Source organism: Mustela erminea, chromosome 13, assembly GCF_009829155.1.
Source record: "Mustela erminea isolate mMusErm1 chromosome 13, mMusErm1.Pri, whole genome shotgun sequence".
NCBI lineage: Eukaryota > Metazoa > Chordata > Mammalia > Carnivora > Mustelidae > Mustela > Mustela erminea.
The window spans coordinates 13,864,392-13,891,218 of record NC_045626.1 but is presented as its reverse complement, the minus strand read 5'-3'; the positions used below and the strand labels follow the sequence as shown (position 1 = coordinate 13,891,218).

The window sequence follows — 26,827 nt, the reverse complement described above, 5'->3', positions numbered from 1 at the left end:
CCCGCCCACCGCGCCATGGCCCCGCGCGCCCGGCGGCGCCGCCCGCTGCCCGCGCTGCTCACCGTCTGCGCGCTGCTCGGCCCGCTGCAGGTAAGGAGGCCGAGGCCGCTGCCGCTGCCGCTGCCGCTCCCGCTCCCGCTCCGGCCCCCGCCCCGGCTCCGGGTCCCGCTCCCGCTCCCGCTCCCGCTCCCGCTCCCTGCGCACCGGGGCCGGCGCGCGACGCCTCCTTGGGAGCCGGGGAGGGACCCGGGCGCCGGGGCTGCGAGGCGTCCTGGGACCCGGGCGGAGACGCGGGAGGCGGCGGAAAGGGGCTCCGCGGCTTGGACGGTGGAGCGACGGGAGGGCGAGTGGAGGGGTGATGGGGGCAGAACCCGGGGTCGCGGGGCCCCAGCACCCGGACACGGGCTTCCGAATGCCCACTGCGCGGCGGGCTTTGAGGTCAGTTATCCAGGTTCCCAGGCCGCTGCGGGGCGTCCCCCGCGCACGCAGTCAGCGAGCGGGAAAGTTCGGAGCCGCGGACGTGCCCGCCTTGGCCGAGCGCTCCCGCGTCCAGCCGGTGCTTCCGGGCCAGTCCGAGCCCCGCGGGAGCGCTAGGCCGGGCCCTCCACCCGGCTTCGCACCCTCTCCCCGCCTCAGTTTCCCTGGTCATCCGAAGACCGAGAGAGCAAGGCCAGTCGCCTCATGGGGATGTCTGGAGCGCGCGGTGAAACCGAATTTGGCAGTTTCTGCGGGAAAGCGGACAGAAGATTTCCTTTTTAGGCCCCCATCCTGTTTTTTATGTCCCCCCCGCCGCCCCCCCGACAGCTTCAGGTCCACCAGCTCAGGCTCTGGCCCGGAATAACCCTAGAATCACTTGTCCTTGGAAACAACTTTGATGACTTTAGGACAGAACACTGTTGGCTGTTGGGAAAACCAAGGCCCTTGGGTGCTTCAGGCTCTGGGGGCGGGGGCGGGGGGAGCCCGAACTGCGCCCTCGGCTCAGGCTGGGGCTGGGACGCAGGCAAGCCCAGCGGCGCGGGGCTCATCCTCGCTGGGGCTCCCCAGCCCGGGATGTTCCCCGGGCTCCGCCCCCCCATTCCGGGCCATCAGCCCTTGCCCTTGGGAGGGCTGCTTGGCTTTGGCGTGAAGAGGGCGACGTGCCAGGAGATGAACCTCCCCTCAGATCCTTGTTGCCGCCTGGTTTTCAGAAAGAAGTTTCGTGACCACATCACTCAGTACCGTTGCCAATAAATAAACTGGTTCCTGGTTTTCTGTCCTCCTGGAGGAGAGCTACAGAGCAGCAACCCCAGCACCGCAAAAGCTATAAAAACCTTGTATACTTGGAAGTTCCTCAGAGGGAAGAGTAAATGGTGGTGGTTTTCTTGGTTTTCAGCAGATTCAGATTTCCCTTCTCTGTTACCGTCAGATTGAGGCAGAAGGGCCCAGAACTCCGTGTGTTTGGGGTGGGGGGAAGCTGGCTTGGGATTTGAAGTCTTGACAAAAGTAATAGGAATGTGAGGTAGGCTCCAGCAGAGAACTCTCTGGAAGGTGCATTCTATTCCGCTCCTATGGGTATGGGTCTCTTAGAATGATTGAGGGAAAAGAAGGCGGAAAAACCTAATGGAATTTTTTCATTTTAAGCATGTCAGGTGTTGCTTAATGAAGTGCTGGACAGGTTGGACAGGGTGCTGCCTCATTTAAACAGTTAGCTACCTGAGAAAAACCTACCCAGTCTGCAGTTTCAAAAACGCATCTCACGCTGCTATTGCAAAAACTATGCACATAACATCTCTTCATTCAACGTGGTAGGTCTGATATGAGCCGCTGATGCCTCCAAAACAAATCTATTTTTCGGAGATAGCTTTCAACAAGTGCTGTTTCCCCTCCCTTTCCCTTTTGGCCACTCGAATTCGGTGCAGTTTTGAATCACCCCTAAACAGGAAACCAATGATACTTCGACAATTCCAATCGAATGATAGGAGTTTGTGCCCAGTGTCGCCAGTGGGAATCCTTCCGTTCTGCAAGGTGGAGCCAGGTGCTGGAACCGTGGCGGTTATGATCCACAGATGGTAACGTGGTGTGTTCTCGCAGCGTGTGGCTCTCTGCGTGTTTCATGACTGCTTCTTGGGCCAACCTATTCTACGTGCTCAAAAAAGGGAATGGCTTCGGCAGTCCACTGGCATTAGCCACCACACCCTGGGCACGGCTTGAAGAACGCTGAGTGAGAGGCAAGAATATTGCTTTCTATAAAATCGCTGACAAACCTGGCTTCTAGAAAGTGCTTTATCTACGACTTTTTTTTGAATGAAACTATTTCGTTTCATCGACATTATGGTAGATAGATAGAAATGTCCCTGGAAGGCTGAAAGTTTTGCCCTTTATTTATTTATTTTTAAAGATTTTATTTGTTTATTTGACAGAGATCACAAGAAGGCAGAGAGGCAGGCAGAGAGGTGGGGGGGAAGCAGGCTCCCTGCTGAGCAGAGAATCCAATGCGGGGCTCTGTCCCAGGACCCTGGGATCATGACCTGAGCCAAAACCAGAGGCTTAGCCCACTGAGCCACCCAGGCACCCCAAGTTTTGCCTTTTAAAACCTCTGTCTGCCTGTATCTGTGAGGGAATTTGTTTTCAGTGTTTGCCCACAGACAACAACGCTTTATGGTTTTATGTTGATAGTTCTGCTGTTTATTCCAAGTAAGAAAATAGAGAAGCTCACTGCTGTTTTCGCTAAGGTCACTGATTAGACGAAGCCGGTTTTTGTCCCCAGTTATCTAAGACCTCAGGGCAGACCCATTCAGACCCAGGCGGACAAAGGTTTATGGCTTGTGACTTCAGGCTCATGAGAAACAGGACGGAGACAACAGCGTTCACAGGCCACTGTCTAGTCAGAGGACTAGACGGATGAACCTGTAATAATAATAAGGCAGCATGTGATCAAGGAAGTGCAGCGTGGGGGCGGAGAGCAGGAGGGAACCAGTACAGCCAGAGCAATCAGGGTGGACTTCTGGAGGAAGGGGTTTTTCCTGAGTAGTCTTTACAGCATGGACAGGGAATCAAGGGCCAGAGAGGGATTGAAGCCAAGAGGCTGTTGGGGAAAGGAAGCTTTCTAGTCAAGAGGGTGGTGTGAGTGGTTCAGGCTTAAAGGAATCTTAAAAAAATCAAAAACAAAAACAAAAACAAAACTTCACTTTTTTTTTTTTTTAATGACTTTATAAATACTACAAAGCACTTAATCAGGAAAACCCACAACAGACAAGACATTAAACACCTACAGTTTCTGAGCTAGCTTTCATATGGCCTTTGCTGAGGTGGTAAGGTAGAGTCATCAGAGACAGAGAAGCCACAGGGCCCTGGAAAAGCCTGTGGGGAGACCCCACGGAGGAAATCCCCTAGAGGGGAGCTGTAGGCTTTGGAGAGGCACCTGCTCACTGTCCTTCTGCCCCCTCCTGTCCTAGAGAGAAGACTTGGCTATAGGTTAATACTTTGGAGAACGACAAACGTGTAGATCGGTGGTCTTCTGGTCCATTCTGTTGATAACAGAGTATTTCAAATGCCTCGCCTGCTACTTCCTTCCCACTACTCCCCCACCCCCACCACGGCAGATCTGTAATATAAACACATTCTCTGTGTTGATAAGGAAATATGAGCTTGCTTTTTCAGTTATCTACCAGAAATTCTTACACCAGGAAAACTGAAACAATAAAGGTGTATCTTTGAAGGTCAATAAATCAGTGCTTTATGAGGCCATGAAAAGGGGAGTTCCAGACCAGGGCCTCCTTTGCAGAGAGTGTTGTGTTGAGAAGGTGCTGCGTGAACTTTATCACCATGTCAGTATTAAAATTTCCCCCGTTGTATTTTCCTATTTTTGAAGTACAGAGAAAAACTAATATTGTTTTTCCCACACGGTGTGTCTAAGGTGCCAGAGGTGTTGTCTGTTGTCTAGGCCATTTTTGTTTTGTCTTGGTTAGGTTTTGGGGTTTTTTTTTGTTTGTTTGTTTTTTTTGCTGATATGGGTCTGCACCCTGATGGTCATTGGCTCTCCAGGTGTTTCACTCCCAAGGGCACCTGCCCGCCCTGTCGGGTGGCCTCCCCAGACTGCCAGTCCGCCGTCTCCCTCTCCCGGCAGCATCCCAACCCTAGCCCGCAAGGGAAGCACCCCTCACGGGGCCTAAGGCAACCTGACCCCACCTCCACGCACCCAGAGCTGGTCTGGGAAGCATTCTGCCCAGCAGGTGAGTGTCCCCACCCCAGCAACAGGCACTGCCAGGCTCTCCACCTGGTCGGCAGAAGTCAGTCCCTTTCTCTTTGTGCTTCTCTCTGCTTGAAGTGGGGTGGGCTTCCCGCAGGGTCCACCGCTAGAAACTCCTTTCATGTTTTCTGCCCCGAGAACACGGAGTCCGGAGAAACCAAGAGTGAGACAGTGGGCTTCAGCAAAACAAAAGACTTGGTCGGTCTGAAGTTCGCAGTGAGCTTTTGAGGTTGAGCCCGGAGTGGGCGGCGAGTGAGATTACGCACGGCCCCATATCTCTGTCCTCATTCCGAGAGGCGCGCTCCGTCTGTTTCCTGCCACCCAGACCGACCTGCCCGCGCACCCCTGCAGGCTTCCCCGCTGTCTCTGAAGTCAAGGGCGGGCGGGCCGGCGCGCTGTTCCTGCCTCTGCCGTTCTCACAGCAGTGCGCGCGCGCGCGCGCGCACACACACACACACACACACACACACACACACACACACACACACCCCACCCCCCACCCCCCCCCCCCCCCCCCGTCAGCAGTTGGAAGCACATGCTTCAGGGATGTGTGCCGATAACCTGACGTCCGCATTCGCCGCCTGGGCCCCCTCCTCTGCCTGGCCCCTTCCCAGCCTTTCATGTCCGCGGGCTGCTGCATCGAGAACAGGGGACCCAAGAGTGAGAAGTGACAGCGAATCTGTGTTCATGTATTTCAACAAAATGAGCACTTACTACGGCATGTGGGACACTCTGCAACAGGCAGAGGAGACAGAGACCAGGGCCATAGCCACCCCCCCCCACACACCCCCTCTCCAGGAGGCACACAGCTAGACCTGCGCACAGAGATTCGGGGAGGAGGCCTGCTTACTCGGAGCATTTTCCAAGTGTGGCGGCCCCGGGACGAGGAGTGCTTTAACCTGCTTGAGAGAAGAGCTCCTTCTTCCTCATGGTCCGGTCTTGTACATCTAAAGCCCAGAAGGAGGGACAAGGGGGCAGCATTTGGGCTGGGGGACCCCGGGCGGCTGATGCCAGGAGACGTGACAGTGCAGGGTTTTCGGGGAACTCTAAAAAGGACCGTGCTCCTGGACTCCCAAGGACATGTGGGGAGAGAGAGAGCCAGCCCTGGAGAGACTTCTATGCAAGCAAAATAGTTCAGATTTTATCTGGCTGCTCTGTGGGCTGGGGAGGGTCATGCTCAGATTTGCGCGTTACAAGGAAGGGGGTCGGGGTGGGTCCGGGGGGGGCAGTAAGGAGGCCACTGCCCTGGTTTGGGGGGAGAGCCAGTGAAGGCTGGAATCAGGTCGGTGTAATGGCAAGAGAAAGGAGAAGCCAAGTGCAGGAGTGATTTCAAAGCTAGCCGAGCAGTGCTAGGCGCCCACAATACAGGGGCAAAGGATGTGGTTGGACTGAATACTTTAAAAAAAAAAAAAAAAAAGATGTGATGGGTGTCAGAGTAAAATAGCTGACCATTTGAACTGTGTTTCTCACAGCTCATTAAGGAGACTTCTGTCCCAGGTTCAAGTCAAGAAGGATTTTTTTTTTCCCTAAGCCAGTAAGAAATGAATTTTAGGCCAGTGAATTCCAGCTGCTTTGGATTATTTTACTGTGTGGAGAGACAAAGTTCATCACCCTCCAGCGAGGTAAACAAGCTGAGAGCCCCCAAGGCACTAGGATCCACGGGAAATTAGTGTGCGCTGGAATTTAGAGCCATTTCCTGACTTAAAGGTGTCTTTTAATCAGAAGTTCAGGATGTAGGCAGAATCTGAAACTCTCAGACTCAGGCAAGAGAGAGATAAGGGGCCAGGGATCCCAGAGGGTCCATCATTAAAGCAGGTGTGACCTGACCTGCGGTCCTCCTGCACTGGCCTCGAATGTGTCCCCTGCTCCTAAATAGAAACCGTATCTACCTGGGAACCAGGGCGCAGCAAATCCTTTGCACTTAGAAACAACACATTTTCCCAGTGGATTGTGGTGCCTACGAGAAGCGTTTCCCTTTCTCTCTACCCAGCTCCCTTCTGCCTCGCCTCCACCACCCCAAATCTAGCCGAGCAGGTGACACGGAGGCCCGGCGGGCACCAGCACAGTCTGAAAGCTGCCAGGTTTCAAAGTGGAAGGAAGAACCGACTGCAAAAACTATGCTTCCAGTTTATCAGAATAATAATAACTCATTACATTTCCTGTTCTCTGTGGAGAGTGCAAGGGCCACTTCCTCCCGCCACCAGAAATTTGAAGACTTTCCATTAAAAATGAGGAAGAAAAACTCTCTTAACTCTTCGTGAATGTGATGGTTAAACCTGGCAAGTGGGCAGGGAGGCCTGCGGTGGTGCATAAATCCTACTGGCCGCGCAGGGTTTGGCCCGCGTGGGTTCCCATGACACCCCTGAGTTGGAAAACCAACCACTTCCCCAAGGTATTGATTTTTTAAAAAAATATTTGTTACTCTTTGCAATGCGGATAGCAGTGAACTTGACAGTGTGTATCTTTAAGTAGCACGAACAACTTGCCAAACCCCTGTCTAGTTAAAAGAAATCTGTATACAGGGCCCTTCCCTCCCCTCAACTTTGTACCCAAGATATTAAAGCAGAATCACGTCGAAAACTTCCCCGGTAATCGAGAATCTGTTCCATCTTAGAGCAGACTGGAGATTTTTCACATCCGCCTTCGCTAAGCCAGCTCCCTGTTCGTAATTCCCTATATCAGGAACTTCCCTATAGCAGACCTAAATTGAATATGTCACAGTTTGACCCCATTTCCTCAAATTTGTTCTTTCAGAGGGGTAAAGATCAGTTGGTCAATGTTCTTTATTTTAATGTTTCCATTGTTGAAGATTGTTGCCCACAACTTCCCTCTGCCCAGAGTTATTCATTCTGGTTCCTTGAACCTCTCTGTCAGCTTTTTTTCCTTTCAATTCAGTGGATCCTGATTTATTACTTAGTGGCAAAAACTCACAGACATCACAAACATACAAACAGAAGGCCAGAAGACCCCGTGGAAAACATCAGACCTCTGCCACATGCCCTTGACCCGAAGGCTCCCCATCTGGGAAGGCAGATGAGACAGGACAGTCCACACTCCTTGCAATGCCGAGGGTCTAAATCCCTACAAAAGAGGAACCCAGTAGATGGCCAGGAGCACGGGGCAGGGCGGAGGGACGACTGGAGAACTGAGCACGTAGTTCCTGACCTGGTCCTGGAGGGTGGGGGTGTCTCTGAGGGCAGGCAGCAGGGGAAGGGGCACGGGAGACAGGGGAAAGCTGAGTCCAGTCCTGATGTCTGGAGTCCAGGGCTGGCCAGAGAGACCAGGAAAGGGTCAGGCCGACGTGGCAGTGGAGGGAGTGTGGGCTGACTCGTCGTGAAGGGCTGTGTGGACAAGCCTCAGGAGCTGAGATGTGACCCCGTGGGCAGTGTGGTCCCTGGGTCCGGCATCCCCACCACCTGGGAGCTTGTTAGACATGCGCATTCCCAGGCCCTACCCCATGTCACTGCATCAGAACTTCTGGAGGCAGGGTCAAACAATCTCTCCAGGGGATTCTGAGGCACCAGTAAGCTTGAGAACCCCTGCTGGAAACCCTGGGATTCCCTAAAAAGATTCTGAGCCAGCTCGACGTTAACATTGTAGGATCGGTTATATTAAAAACACCTGCCATCTGTTGGCTCCCTTCTGGGTGCCAGGCTGTGCTTGGTGCATTCACTCTAATCCTCACTTGGACGGGACGGGGGAGAGGGAGGCCCAGGGAGCCCCGGGTCGCATAGCCTGTAAGTGGCGGAGCTGGAACTCCTAAGAGCCCCTCCAGAGGCAGGGCCTTCCCCCGCTCAGGGAAAGCGCTCACGCAGCCGACTGCACAACCCGCTGAAGACCTGAGCAAGACCCTCCAGGAGTGCCGGGACCGAAGCAAGCTTTCCGGTGTCTTTGGAAATACCATAACCAGGCTGCTCCCTCATGAGAGCTTTCTTCTGTTAACCGTTGTTATGCAAAAAGAAAAACGCTGTGACTTGACGCAGGTCAAGTTTCAACCAGCGCCCTGAGTACCCAGTCCAGGGTCCCTGGCCAGTTGATCCCTGACTCAGGTGGAAAAGAAATGTGACATATTGAATCACCCCTGCCACTTCCTGGTGCAGAGATATCTCTGACTTCTCTGTGTTCCCCCCACCGGGAAGACACCAGACCATCACTCACCGTCGTCCTGAGTGTGTCCCTGTCTTGCCACCTGCCCCGTTCTGTGCCAATGAGGTAGGGGAGGGGAGACAGGTGAAATGCAGCTCTATTATCTTTCTAAAGGTTCTCTATGGCTTAGCATTACTATAATCACAGTGGATCTGGGGACACCTCTCTTGGCCCAAATGACCTGACTCCGATTTTGATGTCTCTACAGCAGCATGCTTCTGAATCCTTCCTATTCGGAACGGCCATCTTTCAGTGTTGTAGAAGTCACTGCCCTAAGCAGTAAAAGAAAAGCTCTGAACAGGAGAGTCAGAACATACCTAGCCTCTGGTCACCATCACGTCTTGAGCTTTCCCTTGGCGTGAGAGGAGGAGTCCCCAGTGGGGTTTGTATTACCCACACCCAGTAGCAAGAAACTTGGACACAGACCCCAGACCTCTGACAATGGAGGACCAGTCACAGGGACAGCTGAGTTCAGTGGGAGCATACCTGAAATCTGTCTTAAAAGTTAACCCTTAATTTCTAATGGCTCCAAGGTTTAAAAATTTTTAATGAAATCATAAAACATTGCCCCCCATAGGGCGCCTGGGTGGCTCAGTGGGTTAAAGCCTCTGCCTTCCGCTCAGGTCAGGATCTCAGGGTCCTGGGATTGAGCCCCGCATTGGGCTCTCTGTTCAGTGGGAAGCCTGCTTCCTCCCACTCTCTGTCTGCCTCTCTGCCTACTTGTGATCTCTCTCTCTCTCAAATAAATAAGTAAAATCTTTAAAACAAAACAAAACATTGTCCCCTTCCGATGAGTTCAGATGAGTTCCATGGCTCAGTTGGGTCCGGGTGACCAGGCCCTTAAGGTCCTATATATACGTCAAATTGCAAACAGGCAAAGGATCAGAATGTACCGCTGACTGGTTGTTATCCTAAGGGTGCAGAGTGGCCCTCGCAGGCCGGTCGGTGCAGAAGGGGTGAGCAACAGGCCGCTCGTTCTGCCTGCCCCAGGAATGCAGAGGGACTTCAGGAAAAGGGCCAGGGGCACCCATTCCCGGGCCTGAGGCCGGGCCAGCTGTGTTGTGTGCTGGTTGGGCAGATCTATGTTCTCCTCTCCCTATTAGGAGAATTTGAGGCCAGGAAGAGATTTCTAAGCTCAATTTTGCAACCGCCTTCCCTCAGGGTGGCTCTCACTTTGCCCCAAATTGGTGGAACTCTTCTAAGCCCATGCTTGGAAGTGTGAGTTTAATCCAGAGCTAGGAGAAAACGATTGTGTCTTCTGGAAAGGGAAGTTAGGAGCTCACAGCGGTCCTTCAGGAAAAATGATTCGTCAGTTCAACAAGAATCTGAGCTTTTGCTACGGGCCTTTGCTGCACCCCTAACTGTTTTAGCTGGTTACTCTGTCTTATTTCAGGACGCAGGAAGTGAGAGAAAGGAAAGCCTCCAGCATAGTGCCTGGCACACAGGCGGTGTGTCGTAAGGGCCGACTCTTCCTTCACGCCCACTCAAGATAAATGGCGTCTGTATCCAGTAGTGGGAGGTGGTTCTCAATATCCATTATATGAGAAAGTTCTGGATCTTGGTCTTTAACATGATCTCTGACCTTGCCACACCGAGACCAGCTGCCGCAGAACCGGGAGCCTGTTAGAAATGCAGGATCTCAGGGCCTGCCCCAGACCTACTGAAATCATCCGATTTCTGGGTAATTCTGTGCACGTCTGAGAAGCGCTGGACTTCTCTCTGAGGGCCAGGGACCAGCTAGTCCCTTCTCTGGCCACGTCGGGGGCTCGTGGTCTTAGTAGCTCGGTGCATCCCCAGAATGAAGGCCGGGCCTGGAAGGAGGCTTGGCCTTCTGAGGCCAGCGCGCTCTTGGAAGCACAGGGGTCGTTGACTTTAGTGGTGGGCACAACGGAAAAGTAGCTCTCATCTCAAATGAATGCAAGCTTCAAAAAAATCAGGATGTTGAGAGAAAGAAAGAGAGAAACAGAGAAAGGAAGAAAAGAAAAAGAAATGAAAGAAAAAAGAAAGGAAAGGCAAGGAAAAGGCAGGCGCGGGGAGAAGAAAGGGGAATTCACTGGAGCCTCTCGGTTGATAATACAAGGACAAGTCAAAGCCTTCCTAATTACTGTGTTTAGGAAACAAAGGGTCCTGGCACTTTCCTTTCAAGGAGCCCACAGCTGCGAACTTGTTTCCCTCTTTATCTGTCTGGGAGACAAAGACACTTGCAATTGGAGTTTTGAAATGCAAGGTTATTTCTTCATTTTCCCTGGGGCCGTATGTTTTCTTTTCAAGGAACAGAGATAATGACCGTATTGTGAGGAAAGCAAGGAAGAGGGCTGAGCAGAAATCAATAGAGCTTTGACGCGCCCCTTTCTGAGGGAGGAGAGAGTGAGTGCAGCCACCCTGCTCCTGGTTTTCCTTCAAGAGCACACCTGGAACCCAGGTTGGGGGGGGGGGCGATGCTGATGGGGCCACACATGCCTTCCAAGACGCTGATGAAGTCACTCACCGAATGCTTGCTGAGTCGAAATGGCCAGTATGTCAAGACACTGAATAGGCCGTAAGTTAGTGTACGTTTGGGGGATTTTTTTTTTTTTTTTTTTTGCATCACACTTGACCTAAGTCAGATTTTTTTTTTTCTGTGCCTAATATCTATTCCTAAAAAATCTTACAGCAAAGTGGTTAAGAGAGTAAATTCATGGGGAACACCTGGGTGGCTCAGTCAGTTGAGCGTCTGACTCTTGATTTTAGCCCAGGTTGTGATCTCAGGGTTGTGGACTTGAGCCCCACGGTGGGGGCGGGGCAGGGGGGTCCACGCTCAGGGGGGGGTCTGCTGCAGAGTCTCTCCCTCTGCCCTCCCGCTGTGTCCACGTGTGCTCGCTCTCTCTCAAATAAAAAGAAAGAAATCTGAAATGACAAAGATAGCACATTTTGCATCATGTGCACCTTCCCACAGTCAAAAATTTTAAAAAGTTCACCTCTGATGGCAGATGTTGTCATCCCAGCCCTGATTATTTAAGCCTTGACGGTGTCCGTCACCCTTGGCAGGGAGCGGGCCGTCAGTGCCACCCAGCCCGGGCGCTGCGGGGGCGCGTTCCCTCGAGATTGGGGTGATTATGTAATGAGTTGTGTGACTTCCTGGACCGCCCTCCCCTCACCGCGCAGGGCCCTGGGGCCCTGATGCTCTTCCTGACCCGGCCCTGCGCACTTCTTGGAGTTCTGCAAACGCTCCTTACGCCCACAGACAATCCTCCTTCTCTTGACACTTGCTGTGAACTTGGCTTCTTCCCTTCCTTTATCCGGGTCTCCTCCAATGTCATCTGACCCGCACTTCCTTTCCCAGGCTCGTCACATCACCTGGCGGACCCAGACTGTGTTCTGGGTTAGCCCGTCCTCTGTGTTCTACCGTGGACGCTAAGCAAGGACACTCCTTCTCCCCGGGGCTCCCCCTGCTTCCTCCTCTGCCTACCTTACCTGCCCAAGCACCAGCCTTCCCTTCGCCCTGCTCTGCCTGCACCCCTCAGCCCTGCCCTCCTCACCCCTGCCCTCTGGGGTTTGTGCGCCTCCCTCTGTGATCTCTTCCCAGTCCTGGAGGCTCGCTCTCCTAACCTGCCTGTGACCAGGGCCGGTCAAATGCAGACACTCGGTGTACTTGGATCTTTCCAGTCCATGCAGCAGCTCTTGCTCTGTTTCGTGGGTCTCTATTACAGTTGTCTGTCTGTCTGTGCCTGTGTCCGGTGCTAAGCACTTTGAGAGGCCAGGGATGGGCTGATTTCTTCAGTCCCTCACCCAGCCAATCCCTTGCCCAAGTATAAGGGCTCAGTAAAGACACCTTTGAGGGTCTGATGATAGAAGAGCTTTCGAAGTGATAGCTGCCTTCTAGTATTAAACCCTAGGCTAGAGCAGGATTGTCTTCTGGTCATAAGCACAGCAAATGACAGGCAAAGGAGTGACTGGCCTTACTCTGTTACTTGCATAGTGAGTAAATGAATCACAACCGCATCATGGAGTGTGGTCTCTGTGTGGGGAGGGGGTTGATTCATATTTGTTATTTTCAGTGAGACAGTGGGAGTTGACCAGCTGTGATGAATATCCTTCGAGTCTGAGTTTTACATCCTCTTTGTTACTGGAAACATATTCATAAAATGCATCGTAGAATGTTCCAGATCTTTTCAAGATTTTATTTATTTATTTGAGAGAGAGAGAGAGAGCAAGAGCGGCATGGGGGGTGGGAGGGCAGAGGGGGAGGGAGAAGCAGGCCCCCCGCTGAGCAGGGAGCCCGACATGGGGCTCTGTCCCAGGACCCCAGGATCATGGCCCAAGCTGAAGGCAGATGCTTAACTGACTGAGCCACCCAGGTGTCCCCTGTTCCAGATCCTTTAATAGCAGGTCAATTAGCAGAGTATCTGTGACAGTCATAATGTTCTTCACAATCAAACACAGTAGACACATCTTTTCATGTTAATTAGAGAATACTTGAGCCTCAATTTTTTTAGCAGATTTTTCCCCCAAGAGTTGTGTATAAACTATATTTCTGTGAAATGAATTATATTTTAAATACTCAGGGCATTTTCTGTTCAGACCTGATTCTCTGTACCCACTTCTGTTCTGACTTGAGCCATGTACCAGGCTGGTTCAAGGGTGTCTCCAAGTGTTCAGTGGTCCCATAGCTCAATATCTCCCAGGTGAGGGCAGTATGCTAGGTGATCTGTTGGCGTGTATGGGGGGGTCCCCAAAAGCTGCCCCTTTCTTCTCTTTGTGCCTTTATAAGCTATTGTCTTCCTAGATGCCTGTGTAATGTTGTTCCTAAGTGGGGAATCTGAAGCTTTTGTTGTACAAAAGGAAAATAAGGCTGATACTCTGTAAATCTCCAAGCCTGAACTTCTGTCAGTTCATTTAAATGAAAATGTATAGAAGGCATTTGGTCATAACTCAGTTATGTCCTAGTTAACAGAAATCCCTGGCAGATAAAATCTAGCAGCCACTTTATCAGCAGCCGCCCTCCCTGAGTAAACTGTCTCTGCCCTCATCCAAGTGCACCCCGTGTCACAGACTGAACCCCCCAGACAGAAAACCACTGAGATGAGTCTGACCACTTGTCACGATTTCAGTCCTATGAGAAAACACTTCTTTATGTGAAATCAAATATGCTTTTAAAAAGGGCATTTTTCCCCCCGGTTAAGTGGCTTCATGGGCTCAGGTCATGATCCCGGAGTCCTGGGATCGAGCCTCGCATCGGGCTCCCTGCTTAGCGGGGAGTCTGCCTTTTCTGCCCACCCCCATTGCCCCACCCCTGCTCATGCTCTCTCTTGCTCTCTCTCTTTCAAATAAATACATAAAATCTTAAAAAAAAAAACCAAAAAACCCACAACTTTTTTCCCCCCCCCATTCCCTCACCTTGGTACACTCAGGGAAACTGCCAGGTCTTCAGAATTTCCTGCAGGTCCCCTCCTTCCCATTTCCATCCTCTTCCCCTTTTCTGGTTACAGTCTTCCCTTTACCTCCTCAGGGAATGATCTGCTCTAAGTGACGGATGCTTACCAGCCCTCTGCCCAGGTAGGCGCGGTGGAATCCAGCGCCCCCATCACTGGCCACTGGCCCAGGCATGGCCGTTGTGCTGAGCGAATAAGGCGGTTGGTTACCTCACTCGTTCTTGCACAAGTTAGTAGAGACATCTCAGCTTCAACGGGGGAAGCGGAGCTTTACTTTTTCTGAGTACTGCTGCCTCGTGTGCATGGATGATCACATGTGATCTCACGGCAGCGGGAGGCGCGCGATGATTAGCCCCATTTTACAGGTGAGAAGACTAAGGCTTCGAATGGCCCTCCCCCTTGTCCTCAGGTTGTAGAAAGGTGGCCAGTTTTGCTGAAGCGATGTCAAGCTCCTACTGTCCCAGTCAAACAGGAAGCTCCGTTCTGAGCACTGGTGGGAGGACGCTGGAACCCACTGCCCTGACCATGCGGCGGCCGGGCCAGGCCCTTCCTCCCGGTCCCATGCTCCCCTCTTCCCGTGTCCCCCCGGCCCTTCCCTCTGTTCTGCTGAATTCCTGCATGCTGGCAGGTCAGACTTTATTTTAGTTAATATTTCATTTTTTCTTTCTTTTTTTCTTTTTTCTCTCTTACTGGACCTCTGAGCTACAAATGATTCCTGTGTCATTTCCACTTCTGGTTATGAACTTTTAACCAAGAAGCATGAGGGTAGGATGCTTTCTTTTTATCAGTAGACGAATGACTGTGCCGCGGTCGAGGACCGATAGAGAAGAGCATCGGGAGACTCCTGGAGGAGAGGAACTAAGAAAGGAGTAACCTCAGGCTTCCTCAGAGCATCTCCGTGGGGAGGGTGCTGACCCTCTGAGACAGCTGTGAGGGGAGGACCTCTCTGGCCTGCCTCCGCAGCCAGAGGAGAGAAGTCGTCGCTCAAGGAAATGCTCGAGGAGCAGCAGCGTTTGCTAGGTCGCTCTGATCTGGACAGTCGTCTTTATCGCCGTTAATCTCTTGTTTGTCACTTACTTGTTTCTAGAAACAAAGTCTTCAGGGACAGTTTCCTGGCGTGAGACCATGCTCGTACACCAGCTGTCTTGGTATTCGGAGGGACATAGCTCCCTTGTCCCCGGTACTCCGCTCTGAGCAGGAACAGTTTCAATGGTGACTTTCTTTAAGGACGCTTTTTCTCAAGGGCCGGGGACTATTAAGTGAGGTGTTAGTTTCACATTTCATAGTTTCTCTCTTAACAAAAACCACATCTCTCAGTTCTGCAACATTCAGAAATCTGATACCATCTTTACTTAAATTATAGCCAAATTTCTCAAATAGAGTCACAGATGATATTTTATAGAATGAAATCTATGGAAAATCCCTCATTTGTTTTTCTGGGTTGAGTTCTTTTTCCCCTTGATCTGACAGAAGGGGCCAAGCTTCTTTCTGCTCTGTCAGATGTCAGCATGAGTCTTCAGTAGAGCCAGAAAGTAATTTTAGTTTCTGTGATGACTTTCACTACAGTTGGGTTGCTTAACAGCACAAAAAATAAGTATTTAAGTCAACCTTCCCTACAGGATCTAGATACAGACCCACGGGTCTCTGTCACTCCACTGGTAGAGAGGTTGTGTTTCTTCAGTTTCCTTTTTTTTTTCAGAATTGGACCCTATGTGTCTTTTTTGCATTGGGAAATAAATCCACGCAGCTTTATACAGAGAAAGCTGATTTACAATTTATTATCTTCCCCCTGCCCCCCAAAGTCTTTGTACCAACTGTGGACATGCTTCTTCCAGACACGTCTGCCATCTGTCAGAATAAACAGCAGCCTGTACGCCTCAAAAAAAAATATGCGCGCGACACAAAACATACAAGAAAGTAAAGCAACAGAAGGCAAATCAATTAAGTGTCACATCTTGCCATTTTAACTCCTTTTTTTAGGACTTTCCAAGGAATGTATGCGGGTGGGTGGGCGACAGAAAGCCTATTTGCCATAAACAGACTCTCGTGTTCCTTATTCATTCAGGGGAGGTGTAGCAGAGAAAAAGGTTAGTTGACATAAACTGTGGGCCAGACATTGTGTTAGTAGTTTATTAAGAACTGTAGTAAGCAGGTGCCTGCGTGGCTTAGTGGGTTAAGCCTCTGCCTTTGGTTCAGGTCATGATCTCAGGGTCCTGGGATCAAGTCCTGCATCGGGCTCTCTGCTCAGCTGGGAGCCTGCTTCCCCCTCTCTCTGCCTGCCTCACTACCTACTTGTGATTTCTCTTTCTGTCAAATAAATAAATAAATAAATAAATCTTTAAAAAAAAAAAAAAAGGGAACTATAGTAGGACCCTGTCGATGCATAGCTGATTTTTCTTACTCCCACTAAGAAGTCCAAGTACTGTTGTATTATTCACCAGACACAAGTGCTGTGAACAGACTTGCACCAGGCTGACCTCCAGATCAGCTGTTTCGTAGAATCGTTTCCCCGGTGGATCCCAGGTCACTTCTCCCCTACACCTGCCTGGGACGCACAGGGGAACGGTCGCACTGGTCCTACTGGGAGAAGTGGTCGGGAGAAGGGTTACGGGGAGACTTCCTCGAAGCCTGTGGTTACTTTTGGATTTTCTATCACATGACTGTAGTCTTTAGTAACTAGACGTTTGTTTGCTTATTATTTGAGCGAGAGAGAATGAGAGCGCCTGCGCGAGGGGAGGGGCAGAGGGACAGCAAGGTGGACTCCAGCAGACTCAGTACTGAGTGTGGAGCTGGGCACGGGGCTGGAACTCATGAACCCGAGATCACGATCCTGAGGTCATGACCCTGTGCTCGCGACCTGAGCAGGAACTAAGAGTCTTGACGCTCAACCGACTGAGCCACCCTGGCACCCCTAATAACTAGAAATTTTTAAAAAGTGGTTCCACTTTATTTGTTTAATGAAGACAACAATGGTTCAAAAGTTCTATTGCTTTAGAAGGAAACAAGTCAAACTTAAAGGAGAACTGGAAAAAAAGATCCGGATAACTAGAAGGTTGTGTATCTCAATTCAGTTACCAAAGGCCTTCTGCTGCTGGGTCTTGAGCAAACAAGAAGACTGTAGGTAGACCAAGAAATCACCCCATTAACTGCAGCCTTAGGCTAAGTTCCCCTATTCCCCGGGGGAGTGCGGTTCTGTAACACTGGAGCAGGAACAGCTTTTTATCAAATTACTGCCCTACTACCGTTGCTACGGATCATAATAGCTACCACGTCACAACAGAGAGCTTGGTCTTGGAGGGTGGCCTCAGGCTCCAGTTCTGAGCAGTTGGAAGGGAAGGCTTGAGGACCAGCAGGGACTCCGGGGGCCTGGTGAGATGGGAGACATCGGAACCCAACTCTGTAGGCAAAAGAAAGGATGGGACTGGGAGGGGCTGGCGGGCGTCCATTCATTCCCACCGAAACATGGCATTCAAAGGATGTACCTGGCAAGGCATCCAGGCAGAAGGAGGCTGGCATAAAGGAGCTCCAGTGCATGAAGGAGATCTAGCGCAGGCTAACCAGAAACCAAACCCTAGCAGGCAGGCCTCGGGGACTTGGAAGCTGGGAGGCAGACAGGTAGACTGAGTCTGGCCTGCAGCTCCGCAAGACGAGGCAAGTCTCCAGGGGACCAGCAGCAGGCCAGCAAATCAGAGATTTGGATTTCCTAATCCTTACAAGCACAGGTACTGTGGTTCAGAGAGCAGCCCGGAGCCTGTTCCTGGGAGCAGAGCACAGCTCAGGGTGAGACTAGCACAGGGAGGCCACGGCGACAGGCGGCGCTGGGTCGGGGGAGCTGTGAGGTCCTCTAGTGGGAGGCTTCAGCCCGGAGCTGCGTCTCTGGAAAAGGAGGGAAGGAAAGTTGGTAGAGAGCCGGCCGCGAAGGGGAAGGAAGACACAGGCATGACTTGCCTTCTCCTGAATGTGCAGCCGTCCTCAAGAAAATGGTCCGATTCTTTCTGTTAACCCCCAAACCCCATACATGTGTATGTAGCCTGTTGCGTTGTATTTGTGTTGCCATCGTGAAGGTCTGAAGCCACACTGCAAAGTACAGAATGTGCCTAAGAACAAAATAACATTCTGTTTAAGCTGTACCTCCAATTAATTTTCTGCCTCACCACTGCAAGTTTTCCAGAAGCAGAACGGCTGCTGCTTCTGAAAAGATCCATAACCCTAGAGCTATGTCAAGCAGCTATGTTGTTTTGGGGGTGATACAAATGTTCTAGAATTATATAGCAGTGGTATTTGCACGGCCCTGTGAATATACGAAAAACCACTGGCGTGTACCCTCTCAAAGGGTGGATTTTATGTGAGTTATCTATTGATTTTTAAAAAAGAAAACACGTCCAGGTATAGAGTCACAGTGAGCTTAGGAGCAAGGAATGGAATCGAAGGGTCAGTTTGAAACTCTGTTTAAGAGCTACGACACCTGCTCACCTCTGGAATCCGTACACCTCCCCCTTCTTGCCAGGAGGTATAAGGCCCCGGGTTAGACAGCGGGCTGAGTGGATCCCGGCCACGCTCCCGGACGGGCGGACAAGCCGTCCACCTGCTCACATCCGATGGTGCTCGCCGGACAGCGCTGTGGAGCCCAGGGCAGCGCCAGGGGGCTTGTGACAGCGTGCGCGGCAGCCCACCAGGTCACAGTGTAGCCCTCTCACCAAATTCCCCTAAAAAGAACCTCTCTGTGTGTACCATAAAGCCCGAGTTTATCTCACAGAGACTGGTGCAGCTTTCGAACGGGGCAGAAGCAATGGATAACCTGTATCAGCAGAAGCGAGGCCCAACCGCACTCGTCTCCTGTTGGCCTCTGTCGTCGGGCGCGGGAGCGCTCACACGCCGGTCGGCTCAGCCCAGGCCGACGGGGCAGGATTCGCACGGGCCGCCTCCAGCTTTTCCGTGTTGCTTGGGCGGGTCTCTCCTCCATGCCCGTTGCTGTGCGAGGCGCACCAGGGCTGCCCACCGAGACACGGCTGCCTCTGAACACGGGAAGGGACAGAGAAGGGGAAGGAGGGGTGGTTTCCGTGCGGTCCTTCTTGTTGGTTTCGTCCTTCAGCCCTTGTCCCACGGCTGCGGCGCGGAGCCCCTAACTCGGGAGCCGGTACCCATGGGGAGCGCCGGGCCGACCTGGCCCACCTACAGCCTTTCATGCGCAATGGGCTGTGCGAGCCCATTGACCTTGTCGTTGACCTCACCAGAATGGTCCCTGCCCCCCCGCCATAAGCCCTTTGCCGGTCCAGCGTGCGGTCAGACAGGTCCACATTGGCTGTGTCCCCCACAGCCCACTAACCCCACAGCCGCTAGCCTTGGGCTTTCTGGGTGTGGGGCTCTCTTCAGAACTGAGGTCTTCTGGGGCTGCATGGCTGCTTCTAAGCTCTGATTTCTACACCTTCAGTCCAGTCCGTCGGGCGAGCCCTCTGTGACCTCTGTCCGGTGCCACCCCCATCCCATGTGCCACGGCAGGCCTCAGTGGCTCTGTCTGACCTGTTTACACCATTTTTTTTTAAAGATTTTATTTATTTATTTGACAGACACAGAGACAGCACAAGTAGGCAGAGGGAGAGAGAGAAGCAGACTCCCCACCAAGCAAGGAGCCTGATGCAGGACTCGATCCCAGGACCCCGGGATCATGACCTGAGCTGAAGGCAGACGTTTAACCCACTGAGCCACCCTGGCGTCCCCTGTTCGCACCATTTTAAGTGGTCTTCCTTGCCTCTCCTTCCCCTGCCGGTTGCTTTTCCCTCCTCTGGCTGATTTCTCCGTATCCTGTAAGACAGAGCTCACTTACCACGGCCTTTAGGACACCCTCCCTGACCTTCTCTAGCTGAGGCCGGGGCCCGTCTGCCCCTGGGTAGGGGCAGAGGGACGAAACCCCTGGCATGTGTAAGCCCCTTGAGGGAAAGTCTTGTAACTCGGGATCCCTAAGACCCAGGAGGGATCTTGGTCCTTGGTCTGCGGCACCTCGTGTCTGTTCAGCCAGACCCCCTGCTGGGTGGTCGTCCGGCTCAGTGTCCAACGTGACCGCCTGTCCACAGCACTGTTGTTGTTTCTCTCACTCCGAGAAAGCTGATGCAGAGAAGAGCTTTTCTGTGACAAAGTGATAAGAATCTCTGAGTGACAGTAGGGGACTTGGCTTTTTGTTTTGTTTTGTTTTGTTTTGCTTTACCTAGATGGACAGATTTGGAAATTCTATTTGTACTAGACTTATACAGAGGCTCAAAAAGCTTAAGCAGCTTGTCAGGGGGTCCCTCAGCCAGCAGGCGGTGAGGACTCCTTCAGCCAGGCTCCGGGCTCCAACCCCTCAGGGTTCCTATGACATCCTGCTGTCCTGCTTTAAGACATTCTCAGCAGGTTTAAATTTTTAAAAGGTAAGCAGTATTAAAAATCAGAGGAAGTGTGTAAGGCCAAATTTGACATCCCTGGTATATGATAGCTATAGTAAGGGTCTTCCTTATGTTCTCCTACAGTCTTGTGACCAAATTTGGGACTATAATCCATCATATTACCAGATATTTTTTAAAAGACTTATTTATTTTAGAGAGAGAAAAGAGAGGGAGAGCCTGGGCTGCGGAAGGGGTCGAGGCGGGAGGGAGAGGCTCCTCCAGCAGACTCCTCGCCGAGCAGCGAGCAGACTGCCAGCTCGATCCCAGGACCCTGAGATTAGGCAGGACCTGAGCAGAAACCAAGAGTCGAACACGTAACCAACTGAGCCACCCAGGCGCCCTGTAACCAGAATATTTTTAAATGCTTTAATGGATTTTTAAGCCAGTATCAGTTGGCTTTATAAGTTCTTAGTGGGGAGCGGTCTAGTGCAGGAAAGTGACATTTTGGGGGGAGGTAATATCACATAGAGCAGTTTCAAGACTGTTTATTGTATTTTCTTATGCTTTTCAGAAATGGAATTCAGTGATTCATTTTTTATTTCATCCAGAAGGGACTTGTGCAAACTCTCTGTCTGATGTCCATTTTTTTTTTCAGGTGACTTTTCAGATCACCCCTCCGTGTACCCGTGAGAGGCATTATGAGCATTTTGGACGATGCTGTAACAAGTGTGAGCCTGGTGTGTATTTCTGAGCCCTCTTTCCTTGTTCCTCAGAAGTGGATGGGGCTTTCATTTTATCTTTTAAATTCAAGGGATAATTTCAATGCTGCCAGCTTAAGAAAAAGCAATTGGATAGTGGCAGGGAATAATGTGTCCCTCTGAAGACAAAAACCTTTTGATAGATAAAATCCCTTAAAAGCAGTTGTAGAACCTAGTACTCAATTTATACTGGAATATGGCTTTCCAAAACACTATTTCTTGAGAAAGTGAGGTTATATTTTATATATTTTGGCACTTTGCAATTCAAACTTTCAACATATAAAATGCACCTCTTATTTAAAAGTATTTTACAGAAAAATTTCTTGGGGGGGAATAACCATACTGGAATTGTTGCTGCTGCAAATTGCCTAAACCCTGTTATATCTTCTCCTCACACCCCTGTTTAGAGGCAGGACTGCTCACCTCCCCCCACAGCTGCTCTGCCAGAATGAGGCCAAGTGTTTCTACGGCCTCAGTGAAGTCCCGAGTCCGCAGTTTCTTCCTTACTCACTCATTGTTCTAGAAGCGGTGGTTAATTACATCCGGACATCAGGATCCTTTAGCTATTCAAGCTATAAATATTTCTCGGATATGTAGAACCAAGACCCAGTGATTTGGGGAGCATGCGTGTGTGAGTGTGTGTGTGTGTGTGTGTGTGTGTGTGTGTTACTCTGGTCATTCTGTTAATCGAGGGCCCATGGTAGATGTAGGACAAAGGAAATTAACACTCCAAATTGGCAGTAGAGGGGATCTTGAAGATGGGAGGACAGGGGTACAATGAAATTCTTGCTTAGCCCCCAGGGAGCCCCTCAAAATTTTATAGGCACGTTTGAAGACCATCATCTTTTCCTTGGTCAGCAGAGGTGTGTGGTGGGAAGGGTGATCTTTTCCTGAGATGAACTAAAATGTGGCTGTGACCATATAGACACAGCCAACCTAGCGGAGATTATTTATTTTTATAAAAGATTTTATTTATTTGACCAAGAGACCACAAAGAGGGGGAGGGGCAGAGGGAGAAGGAGAAGCAGACCCCCAGCTGAGCAGGGAGCCCAAGGTGGGGCTTGATCCCAAGGACCCCAGGAGCGCGACCTGAGCCAGAGGCAGACGTTTAACCAACTGAGCCGCCCAGGCGCCCCTAGGGGAGGTTGTTTTAGCCAGCTGGGCAGCCTGAGGAGCCCATCACTGATACATGTCTCTATTCTGTGTACCAGACTGTGTTAGGGGACTTCCTAGGATCACAGTCATTTAAATGGTCTGGTAAATTGCTGTATTTCTGTTGTTATTTTAGGGGGGTATTTTTCATTCCTGCATTTTTTTTCTTCTAATTGAAGGAAAGTACATGTCTTCTAAATGCACTACTACCTCGGAAAGTGTATGCTTGCCCTGTGGCCCCGATGAATACTTAGACACCTGGAATGAGGAAGATAAGTGTCTGCTGCATAAGGTTTGTGACACAGGTGAGTCCGTCATGTCAGCAGGGAGTGTGGGTAAGTGCTATTTTTAGATACAGTAGTGCTCTCTCTTTTGGAGGGTATAGGAAGAAGTCTTTGACCGTGGACCCCCAGAGGTAAGTGCTTCAGATCCCAGAAGCATTGTATTAACATTCTTCATTGAGAACCTTCTTTCTGGAATATAATTGTGTCTCAGTATAATCACAGAGCACACGTGTTACGGTTGACAAAATCTTGCCACAATGTTTCTGTGTATGTTGTTATTTAATTTCCACAGAAACCCCACCAAGTAACCACAGTTATCCCATTTTAAAGAGGGGGAATGGGAGATCAGGAGAGGTTCGGTTACTTTTCCAAGGTCAACAAATTAGGAGCTGAACTCAAAGCCAGATCTCTCAAGACTTTTTCCTGAACCTTAAGTGTCTTCCTAACTCTACAGTTTGATCTTACAGGGGTGCTATAGTTTTTTGTTTGTTTGTTTTCTACTCAAAATTTTTTAAAATTATTTTTTAATTGTAGGAATCAGAATCAAAATATGTCCCTTAACCTAGAGGTACCTTTCCCTCCTTTTTTTTTTCTTTTTCATTTTAATCTGTTAGAGAGACCACATTGTCAGTCCTGTGGGTTACAGGAATCCTGTAGGTCACAGTCTGATTTCTGCTGGTTGTACTCCTTGGTGTCATTTAATGTATTTTTCTGTCTCCTGTATTTCCTATGAGTGGTTGTTGGCTCTAGAAGGCTGGTCAGAAGCTGGTTTGTAGCTTTTATTTTATTTTATTTTTATTTTTATTTTTATTTTTTTGCAAAACCGTGTCACAGTTGGCATAATCTAGTTACATCAGGGTCGTATAGAAACTGCTTATCTCTCTTCTTGTGATACGAGCAGCTGTTGACCATCATGGCCTAGACCCATTTTCATGAAGAGCTGTTGGTAGATGACCTTCTATCATTCCTCCTTCATGAATGGCTGCATACTTTATGAAGGGAAGCTTTCCTCGGCAACTGTCCATCTCCCTGAAGTACAGTCTAGATGGGAAAGGCAGAATGAATGCTTATAGCTTTATTTACCACTTTCCAAATCATAACTTGATCTCTGTGCTTTCTCCAAAGGATTTATATGACTATGATAAACTCAGCCATTCAGACATATTTGAGGTGTTTTAATCTATTACAGTTCCTAGGTGTATGGATGCTTGGATTGTCTCACCTCTTCCAGGGACCCCCCACCCCCCAGCCCAGTCTTTGATATGACCCCAGGTGACCCTAAGAGTTTTCCTTGCTTCCAGGTTCATCCTGGACATTCCGTGCCTCAAACCGTGAATCAGTCATTTCCTTAAGAATTCGTGATTGCTTCCTGCAGAACATCTTATTTAGCAACCTCAGTCTGGGTGCTAGGGAGGTTCACTGCTACCGGACTGATCCTTGTTTATAGGTTCTTTTCAGTGGACAGAACTAGGAGTGAAGTATTTTTTTAAAACATCATAACTTTCTAGTGGGTTAGAGACAGCTGGCAGATTTTGGCCACAGAAAGTAACATGGAAACTCCACTGAGCAGAAGCATCTGATCAAATCTTTTTTCTTTCCCACTGCTTAGTAATGACCTTGACTCACTGCTGTCTCTTGGAAATAAAGATTCATTCTGTCTACTGCCAAAGTTGATTAAAGCCCCAAACCTGGTACATTAAGATATTTAAAAACATGTCAGAACTGTTCACCACCACACAGGCTTGTGTTCACTCACAACTAAGTGGGGCCATGGGACTAGAATTTTCTAAAGAAGTGACTGTGTCTGTTCTGGGTGTTAAAGGCACATGTTTAGGCAGAGTGGCCTCCATGCTGCACCAGTGACCTGGGCCTCGCAGGATGGACCCAGGAGGAACACAGGAAGATTTCTCCAGGTTTGGTCTGAAAGGAATGGAAATAGGAAACGTCCCTTCCCTGCTGGCGGTAACTTGAGACAGCAAAGGAGACAGGGTTCTGGTTTGCCTGTTTATCTGTCCCTTGGAACTCTGTCCTAGTCCGTTCAAACTTCTATAATAGAACAGCACAGACTGAGGGGCTTAAACAACAAACATTTATTTCTCATGGTTCGGGAGGCTGCACGTGGGAGACAGGGTGCCAGCATGGTTGGGTTCTTGGTGAGAACCTGTGTTAGGATTTCAAGACACTATTTTCTTGCTGTGTCTCCACATGATGGAGAACAAAGAGGGAGGAAGCAAGCTCTCTACTGTCTCTTTGGTACAGGTACAAATCCCACTCGTGTACCCTCCAACCTCATGGCCTTACCACCTCCCAAAGGCTGCGCCTCCTAGGACCATCACTTTGGGGGTTAAGATTTCAACATGAGTTCCGAGGGGACACAAACATCACTCCATAACAGACTCCTATAAGTACTCAGGAGTCTAAGTCCATGAGTTATGGAACAATCCGGGAGCGATGGGGTCCTGTAGAGGTGGAAGGTCTGTTTCAAATAGTATTATTGTGTTTCATTGTGTGTGTGTTTGTGTGTGTGTGCAGGTTGATTCTTGTTAGTCATAGAATAATATCAGTGTTCTCAACTAGCAAATACTAAACCATTGCTCCTAAGCGAAATACAGGGTTAGGTTCCTAGGAGCCTCTGGTCACATTTTTGTGAACTGATCCACATATAAACTTGTTTTATGTGTGTTTCTGTTTAAAAATACCTTAGCAAATACTTTGATTCATTAACATTGAACTTAGAACCAACAGTGCTGTAACTCATGCCTGAACAAAGTTTATCTAACATGTATTTGCTCATGAGTCACATCACAGCCTTCTTGGTCCTGGAAACAACATACAGCACTTCAGCACTGTGACTGTGGGCCATTGTGAGCATGGAATCACTAACAAAAAGCACAGAAGTGCCCAAAATGGAACACTAAGTAGACCACAAAAAGGAAGCTTACTTCCAGTCTAAGAGCTATAGTGAGAAGGCAGAGTGTGACCTTGTTTGACCACAGCTGAGAGTATGCATGTCCAGCCCATGGCTGGAAATTTCCACCGTTCTGCATGTGTCCAAGATTGACTGCCAAAGTACCAGGAGCACTGATTTGGGAGTCACACTGAAGTGTTAGTGAGTGGGTGAAATTGCAAATAGGAGGCAACAAATAATGAAGATAGACTGTGTGTCAGCATGACCTCTATTTCACCAAAACTGGAAGGGGCAGGAGATTTGGGACAAGAAGGAGAGCACTTTGCTATGTGTTGTGAGAGGAGAGACAAGTAACACACGGATGACCCTAAGTAAGGGGGCAGGGGTGGGTAATTCACTTCCAAGTGTGCCATCAGGGTCGGCCTTTGTAAACACATTCCCTTTTCTAATTACCTGTGACCCCTGTTGCCACAACTCTTGATACTCCCGTGGTCCTGCAGGATCCCAAGATGAATCCCCAGTCTCCAGAACCCTACACTCCTAAGTTCAGTCTAGCATTCCTGTTCAGAATATGTCTCACATTTGCATTTACTAAAAACCAAGAAACTGTGCAGTCTATTTTGCATTAGCCAAAAGAGCCAAGGATCCTCAACTCCCCAGTTCTTAATCCTCCTCGTAGCCTTAAAACTATTAAAAACCCACAAGACTCTTAGTTATTGGGAGAGGGGTAGAGAACCAGCCCCACTGGGATGTTTTAGTGCCAGCACAGGAAGGGGCTTCTCGAAACCTACTGTCCTGCGTAGCCAGGCTGCTGGGGAGTTGCTCGCGGGCCGGGGGTTGCGGGAGGCCGAAGGCGAGCAGCCTGAGCAGCCATGTCTCTGTCTCCCGCAGGCAAGGCCCTGGTGGCGGTGGAGCCCGGCAACCGGACGGCCCCGCGGCGCTGCGCCTGCACCGCCGGCTACCACTGGAGCGCCGACTGCGACTGCTGCCGCCGCAACGCGGAGTGCGCCCCGGGCTTCGGCGCTCAGCTCCCGGGTACGGGTTCGGGTCGCGTGGCCCGAGGCCCTCGCCGAGTCGTGCGCTTCGGCCAGGGTCAGAGCGGGCTTTGAGGGGCGCCCCTGCATCACTCGTGCTCCGGGGAACCCGGTGGCGCTGGGGCAGCTCCAGGGGCACCCGGGGAAGGGCCACGTGACCCTCTTCCAGGGGAATGAGAGCGCGCGGTGCACGTGCTCCCCGGAATGCTCCTCTCTCTGGGAAACCTGGGGATCCCCCCTTAGGCGGGCAGGGGTAATGCAGGGGGCCTCAGACTTTTTTTTTTTTTTTTTTAACTGGCACACACATGCCCCCCACCCCCTTGGAAGAATTCTGAAGAGCCGTGCGCCCCTGGCAGATTTTTAAGTCGGCAGCTAACGTTTTTTATCGCCAACTTAAAGAGTTGCTAAGGAATTCGTTTCCAAGGAATTTTAACAGCAGTAACACTTTTAAAAATGGAATTCGGCGGGATCCAAACACCGTAGCAATTTGATAACACCATCATCCTTGTTAAAATGCACTCATCGTCCTTCACCGTTGCAAGATTTG

The 26,827-nt window shown here is 50.4% G+C and overlaps 1 protein-coding gene across 6 annotated transcripts in view; it reads left to right on the top strand.

Moving 5' to 3' along the window:
* Positions 1–26,827, top strand: part of TNFRSF11A (TNF receptor superfamily member 11a) — a 49,610-nt gene continuing 22,783 nt past the window's right edge. Inside the window, exons 1-4 of one of the 6 annotated variants that reach the window (XM_032311113.1) lie at positions 1–90; positions 20,800–20,881; positions 22,234–22,359; positions 26,138–26,281. In XM_032311113.1, coding sequence (XP_032167004.1) covers positions 16–90; positions 20,800–20,881; positions 22,234–22,359; positions 26,138–26,281 — 427 coding nt within the window. In that variant the 5' untranslated portion in view covers positions 1–15. Of the gene's footprint in view, positions 91–5,497; positions 6,621–9,939; positions 10,924–13,713; positions 14,151–20,799; positions 20,882–22,233; positions 22,360–26,137; positions 26,282–26,827 lie in introns of those variants that run through there. The other 5 variants (XM_032311111.1, XM_032311112.1, XM_032311115.1 and 2 more) reach the window with 5 other exon arrangements.